Source organism: Macrotis lagotis, chromosome X (genome assembly GCF_037893015.1).
Source record: "Macrotis lagotis isolate mMagLag1 chromosome X, bilby.v1.9.chrom.fasta, whole genome shotgun sequence".
Classification (NCBI taxonomy): Eukaryota; Metazoa; Chordata; class Mammalia; order Peramelemorphia; family Peramelidae; genus Macrotis; species Macrotis lagotis.
In genome coordinates this window covers 269,354,410-269,362,156 of record NC_133666.1, presented here as the reverse complement: position 1 = coordinate 269,362,156, position 7,747 = coordinate 269,354,410, and the positions used below count along the sequence as shown (strand labels likewise).

Sequence of the window (7,747 nt, the reverse complement as noted above, 5' to 3'; positions counted from 1 at the left end):
AAAACCAAGTCCCAGAGAAATTAAGTGAATTGCCTAAAGTAAAGGCTCTTTTCCTCTCTGAGAGAATTCAGACAATGTTATTTATCATCCATGGCAGGATGAATTGAATCCTGGCATCCAGGCTTGTTAGCACAACTGAAAGCTCAGTTAGCAGGTCAGGAATGCCTGAGCAGTCATTTTCAGCCACAGACACTTTTCTCTGCTCCCCATCCTCCCACCCCCACCCCCCATCACTATGTCTCTCAATTTCCAGCTCTGACAAGGTGTGTGGTCATGAAGAAGCCACTTCATTTTGGGGGGGCTTCTGTTTCCTCCTTTGTAAAATGAGGCAAGAAAAGGAGTGGACAAGATGTTAAGATCCTTCTAACTCCAGGAAATAATGCAAGAGCTGTTCTGTAGCTTCCACCTTTTTAAGCCAGCCCCTCTCATCTATAGTGGCTCTTCACATGTGGGATAGTCTTTTAGCTATGGCTGTTTCCATAGGCCATTCCATAGGCTTTAATATGAATAACTCCAGATTGAAATGAATTTTAAAACCCTCTTTTCAACACTGAAGATGATTGCCCAAACTACTACTTACTCCCTCTTTTTTTTTTATGGGTTGGAACTAGCACCAAAAGAGAATGCTGTTTCTTTTTAATTGAATCCATCTGGAAATCAGTGGGGGATCCTCATTCAAAGCTCTTCAGAAATAAACTTTCTTAAACCCCATAATTAATAAAGGAATTCATAAAGAGCTTCAACCCGTTGACTTTTATATGGTGTCTTTGTTCTAGTAGATTTTCTTACTGAAACAGCATGATTGAACTATTATTTGTGTCTAATTGTTTCCTTCTAATGGGAATAAATGATTTTTCAACACCAGTCCTTATTAAATGAAGAAAATAAAATGGAGGAAAAAATAATTGGGCCTCTTTTATTTAGACCTGGGAGGAAGAAATGCTTGATCAGAGACATTATGGCCAAAGGGATCAAGAATTTTGATCATAGCATTTTTGGTTCTGATTGCTTCATTAGAAATGAAGCACTACTACTTTCTTCCTTCTTGGAATGGGGAATCTTCTACCTGGCAATAGATTAAAACTACAAAAACTTTTGGGACATTATGCATAATGCTATAAAAGTTTATAAAATGTTTTAATATACACTATCACATATGATTCTGGCAATGAACCTAAATACTCTAGGCATTATTATCCTCATTTTACAGAGAATGAAGTTGAAGCTCAGAGAGGTTAATAACTTTCCCATAGTCACGTAAGTGGTAAATTATTGAAGGTGACATTTGAATTTCAATCTTCCTGACTCCAAGTCTAGTTCTATCAATTACCATGAGTCATATCTACAATAGAGAAAGAAGTGTAACCCAATTCCTTTGTACTTGGGTAATAGCTTTGTGTCCAGAACCTCATCCTTTAATCTCCCATTTAAATATTTTTTTGCTTTATATGTTCATCAAACTGTGTTTGCTCTCTTCAGAGAAGAATTCAATTTCAAACTCAGGAGGGTTTGAAAAAATTTGGCTACCAGTTAGAAAGTATAGAGTTGCAACAGGGAGTTGAAAAATTATGGGACCACCTGTCTCAGGAGATGCTACTTTCTGAAGGTACATGCCATTGGGATCTAAGTAGCTCAAATCTACCTGTGTGAGAATCTTTCCAACTGGACTCCCAGTCACAAGGCAATCCTTTTACTCTTCCTTAAATGATTTGCTATCCTATTTCCCATAGAGGCATTTAAAAATCTTCTCTCCTTAAAACTCTGATTCTATCCATTCTTTTTGCCCTCTCAGCTAAGGAACTAGAAATCAATTTTACTGAGAAAATAAAGAGATGACACAGTAGATAGAGTGCCAGGCCTGAACACTTAAGAGCTGTGTGACCCTGGGCAAGTCACTTAACCTGTTTGTTTGAGTTCCTCATCTGTAAAATGAGCTGGAAAAGAAAATGGCAAACACTCCAGAATCTTTGTCAAAAAACCCTTTGTGTGGGAGCACAAAGAGTTGAACATGATTGAAACAATTGAACATCTTTCATAATTTCCCACTAATTCCCAACTTTACTGCAATTTCTGAGAAAACAAAATTTAATCAATTAACACATGCCAAACATAGTTTCTAGAGCTTTATAAATATATTTTCATTTGATCATTACAATAATTTGGAGAAGAAACTGAAGCAGTGACTTGTCCTTAGCTAGTGTGTTGAGGCTAGATTTAAACTCAGGTCTTCCTGACTGTAGGTGTAGCATTCTATCTACTGTACCACCTAGTTACCTCTTGGCAAAGAATAAACTTATATTCTCCCTAAGTCCAGCCCTTCTCTATGTATTTTTGATCCCAACCCTTCTTGTCTTAGCAGACTACTCAAAACCATGTCATCACTATTCTTCAATCTCTCCCTTCCTACTAATTATGTTCCCACCTACAAACATACTCAAGTCCTAATACTTAAAAAAAAAGACTCCTAGATACTGCTATCTTCTTATAGGATTGTCCACATCTATCCTCCATTCATATCCAAATGCCCAGAAGAAGCCAATTAGCCTCTTTACCTCTATTTCTCCTCTCAATAATTAGTGCCTCCCCCATTCTCTCTCCAAGAAGAGTGAAATGAAAAGAAAACCATCTCCCTCTAAGGACACTTCCTTAATAAACAGAAATCAGTGAGTGCTTATGTGGGCTGGAGTGTGTGTGTGTGTGTGTGTGTGTGTGTGTGTATGTGTGTGTGAGAGAGAGAGAGAGAGAGAGAGAGAGAAAACCACTTCCCTATTGTAGAGGTAACTGCAGCTGGCATGATGTTTGTTAATCTACATGAGAATGGAAACTTGTGGCATCCTGGCTGTCTCTTCTGTATCCCTAGCTCTCTATAGAAAGGCTCAGAGGCTCCTTTAGGTCTAGATTTTATGTCTTTCCTTCTTATTTTCCAGTTTTCCTGGAACTACTCACTTACAAAGGATGGAAACCAGACTGTAATAGATGTTATTCTTCAATTGATTTTGTAAACTATGTATGTTGCCTCTCAGAATGGGTGAGTTTACACAGCTCTGGCTGGACAACAGAGTTAGATAACTAGCTAGGTTGTGATGTAGAAGTGCTGAAGAGAAAGGGAGGAAAAGAAAGTAATTTCCATATGGAGTGCACCTGGGAAGGCCAGGGAGAGTTTTAGGGGGGTTGTGACCCCTCCTCTACCTTTGTAAATTTTCTTACCAAGTATCTTTTCTTAATGTGTCCCACCTGCTAACAAAGGGCTCCTTGGCTTATCACACTCATCTTTTGAAATATTTATATGCTAAAAGATTTAAGGGGCATTAACCCAATTTACAAAGAAACTGTGCATGGCTACCATTCATGAGATAAGTTTAAAAACATACTACTGTGGAATTTCCATCCCCTCCTCTCTGTGATATGCTACATAGTACGATTTACACATATACTTAATAGCAAGTTTATTCATCTTTCAGTGTATACAAAGGGAGGGAACTTTTCACTACATTTTACACAAAACAGATCAAAATATAAAAGTGATACATTCAACAAGTCTCAGATCTGAAAGATCAAAGGCAAATTTTTTGGCCTACATGTTGTTATCCCCTTTTTGCTTTGAAAGGAACTGAGGCTTAGCGAGTCTGAAATAGAATATTTTCCCCCTCTATTAGACAACTTAAATATGAATACTGGCAAGACAAAATATTTCATATGTAAAAGGCATAGGTAATGTAAATATACCATTGATTGAATTTGTGAAATCAATCTGCAACACCTCAACTTTGCTTTAACATTTTGACTTTGCCAACCCTTAAAGTGAGGTGTGCTGTAAAGTCCTGATTTGTAATAGAAACTAGCAGATGTTTCCAGGTTGACACGTCAAGTTTGTAGAAAATATCCCTGAAAGATGGCCAGACCTGCTGGCCTTTTCTCCCAGACCACAGATGATGTTAGAGTCATTTATAGCTTTAAGAGTTAGCAAGGATTTGAGGTTGTAGCTCAAGGTTCAAAGAAATAAAGTATATTTTAAAATAAACAACATAGAAACAGGTTCAGTGATTCAATAAATAGCCTCTCCTGTTTACCAAAAAGGTTTTTGCATTTCTAACTGACTCACTGGGAGTGAATCCATTAAAAAACATTATAGTTTTCATGCATTTGGACCAGCTTCCAAATAGACAAACATGAGAGGAGAGTTGCTTTGTACCTTGAGAGAAAAATATTTCATCACTGACTTTTGCCAGTTCTGAAAAACTCAGGAGAAGAAGAGTTGCAGAAGTCTTCTTGTAAAAGGTTTATACAAATAGACTTCTGTTTCATTGAAAATGTACTGTGAATAAGCTGTCTTCCTTTTCAGAGACACAGAGCCTCTTATAGAAGACTCATACAAAATAAATAATATTAAAAAATAGCAATGGGGGCTATCATGGATCTTTTTTTGTGGATGTTGGGAATCCAAACCACTATGCAAGTTTTCAGGCCTGCTTAGACCCAGTACTGATTGCGCCTAAGTGTTGGGTTGGTCTTCCGGCAGTGTTGAACCATTTCTGGATCCAGGTTTATCCGGGCATCCCAGAGACAGATTTTTTCCACTGGTTTAGCCACTGGGGGAAGCAACTGCTGACACCTTGGGGCCAGATAAGGGCTGACTGTTGGGCTGCTGGAGCTTCTTTTAAGGGGTGTCACTGTGACAGAGGGGATGGTCACACTCTTTTCTGGACTTAGGTTTGGAGTCCTGGTTTCTAGGTTGGCCCAAGGATCAATGAAGGGCTTAGCTTTTTTAACCTTGCGGCACATTAGGCAGATACAGAGTGATATCACTGTCACTATCAACAGAAAGGTGGCAACAACAGGTGGTATGATGATCATGAGGGCACTGCTGCTGTCTCTGGGCTGTGTTCTGGCTGTCCTTGAGCTCACTTCAGTGGTGGCCTTTGACCATGCATACTGGGTTATAGGAGTCTCTGCATCTACCTCCAGGTCTTCCCCTTTCCAACTTCCCCAGAGATCAGAACCCAAACTTTTAGTCTGTATTGTCTTACTCAGGCCGTCAGGCTGTGCTGTGGTTCTTATGGAAACAATAGATTTTTCTTGGTATCCTGTAGTTACCATCAGACTATCTGATGACACTGGCATCTCTGGGGTAAAACTTTGCAAAAACAATGGATCAGGCAGTATGATAGTATATGGAAAGTAGCCTACAGCTGGCTGTACATGGTCTGCCTTGAGTGTGAAGGTGAAGGAATCATTAAGCATATCCACTCCAGTCATGTTAGCATGTGTATCAAGCATCAACATACCTTGGTCAATGTCCATTTGAGTAAATGCATCAATTCCTTCTGGCTCAGCATGGTGACTGATTCTTCTTATAAGTCTTCCATGGACTGGTGGCTCTATGATTTCAAATCTGGGAATACTCTTTGTCAAATTTGCGAGTTCAGTAGCATCCAGGTCCTTTCGCTGCAACTGATAAGTCCTTCTATTAGGAATTTTCAGGTTGGATGTGACTTGAATTAAAGGCTGTACTCGGATGTAAAGGGCCTGGTCTGTTAGGTTGTTCTCTGTTGTAAACAACATGAACTGTAACTTGTCCTGGGAAGCAGTGAGATTTGTCATGTGATAAGATAGTCTTCCAGAAAATAAGTCTTCCTGTTTGAAGTTAGTGACTTCTTCATTTTCTATGAGCAGGTACCCATGCTGGAGGGGCTGGATTAGTTTGTAAGTAATCTCCGTACTTTTCCCATTGGTCAGGGCTGACAGATGTACATTAGTGATGGAGACAGAGGTATGGCCTTGTGGAAGGAGCAGATCAGTCAGATTCACAAGGGTGACAGAGATAGGCATAACATCCAAGTGGAAGAGTTTGTATAGTGGACGATGTCTGCCATCTGTCACACTAAAGTAAAAAACCCCCGATGTTGGACTTCCATCTTGGACAAACCACAACTGGCCATTGTCAATGTCAGCTTGTGTAAATTCATGAATGGGAAAGTCCAAATAAGGAGCTCTTGCTAGAAAGCCATTGGTGGGACTGCTGATGACAGTGTATCTGATTTCTTCTGGGGAGTTGTCCAAATCCTCCACTTTCAGATTGTCAGGTCCCATTCTGAACATATTGCCCTGAAGCACTTTCAGAGAAGGTCCTTTTGTCTTCAGCTTTGGTGCCTGATCATTTACAGGAGAGATGGTGATATGAAATACCTCTTCAAGAAAGTCATCCTCTGGTTTTATGGCAGATTTGCTCCTCTGATTCAACCAAACTGAGAAGGTAAAATTATCAGCAAGGGATTCAGAGTCATCATGCTGATATATGATACCATATTTATTAATTATGAACTGTGAGAAATAGGGTTTTTCTTTGGTAATATTTCTTTCTCCAACCAAAATTGTACCATGGTAGGGAAGAGATGTAACCTGGTACCAGACTTCATATGCAGCACGCTGAGATTCAGGTAATTTAACTAGGAGATTTGAAGCATCTAACTTAGATCTATCAATTAAGACTTTCCTTCCTTCCTGTACAACAGCTCCTATAAAAAGAAAAGAACAGTATTTTACTGAAATAGATAAACTGACTGCCTCAACATTGAGACATTTCTTTGTTTCTCATCCACTTGGATTATATTTGATCTCTGGTATATTAGATGCATCTAAATACTCAAAATATGCAGATTAGATCTTACTATTAAATTAGTATTTGTTTCAAAAGAGCTTTTCTGTTTTTGTTGCTGAGTTTCTTGTAAGCTAATCACAGGATCACAGAGCTAAAGAATCTCAGAGGTCATCTAGATCAAGTCAAATCCTTTATTTTATAAATGAAGAAACAGAGGACTAGTTGGCTTAAATGACAACCTCATAAACTTGAAACCAGATGAAGGATAAAAATTATCTTTGCATGTGATTGAAAAAAAAGTGCATCAAGTCTGTCTACTGTCCCTTCCTTCAAGGACCAAGGAAGAAAACATACACATCAGAATATATAAAATAAATGCAGAGTAAGTGAAAGGTAACCTTAGAAGGGATGTCACTAGAAGCTACAGGGACCAGGAAAGGCTAGAAAAGATGGGGTTTGAAGTTAGTCTTTAAAGGAAGTAAAGGGTTCTATGAGATAGAGGTTGAGAGAGTCAAGATCAGCTAGTCCAAAAGTATGGATACAGAAGATGGATACTGTATGGAGGGACTAGCATGCATAACTGAAGACTGCCAGAAAAACCCTTTCATTATTTGACATAAGAGAAGCAACATGGGTGAACCAAAAAGAACACTAGATTCAACATCAAAGGACTCTGGTTCAAGTTGCAGGTCTGTAACTGATATTTTTAATAAAGGGTAAAAAATTTTCTAAAACTTTTTTTTCCTTTTCCAATAACTTAAGTGGTGCAGTGGATAGAATACTAGTATTGGAATAGCCTCAGACACTTACTAGTAGTGTGACCCTGGGCAAGTCACTAACCCTGGTTGCCTCATTTTCCACATCTGTAAGATAAGCTGGAAAAAGAATTGGCAAATCGCTCTAGTATTTTTGCCAAGAAAACCCCAAATGAGACTATGGAGAGTTGGGAATAACTGAAAAACAACTCAATAATAATAAACTGCTATTCATTGTCGTTCAGCAATAGCAGTTACATAATTTCCTAGTTTTCATTAGTATTAATGACTTCTAAAATTTTTTTTGCAATCAGAAACAGAACAGATTTGGACAAAGCACACACACAGGGAGATGCACAGCAGTGTGCAGAAGAACCCTAACTACATATAACCA

The 7,747-nt window shown here is 38.6% G+C and overlaps 1 protein-coding gene across 1 annotated transcript in view; it reads right to left on the bottom strand.

The window, feature by feature from the left end:
* Nucleotides 1-247: 247 nt before the first annotated feature.
* LOC141499025 (chondroitin sulfate proteoglycan 4-like) overlaps nucleotides 248-7,747 on the bottom strand; it is an 86,274-nt gene continuing 78,774 nt past the window's right edge. The window contains 1 exon segment of the mRNA XM_074201995.1: nucleotides 248-6,515. Within this exon segment, the coding sequence (XP_074058096.1) occupies nucleotides 4,471-6,515 (2,045 nt within the window). The 3' untranslated portion in view covers nucleotides 248-4,470.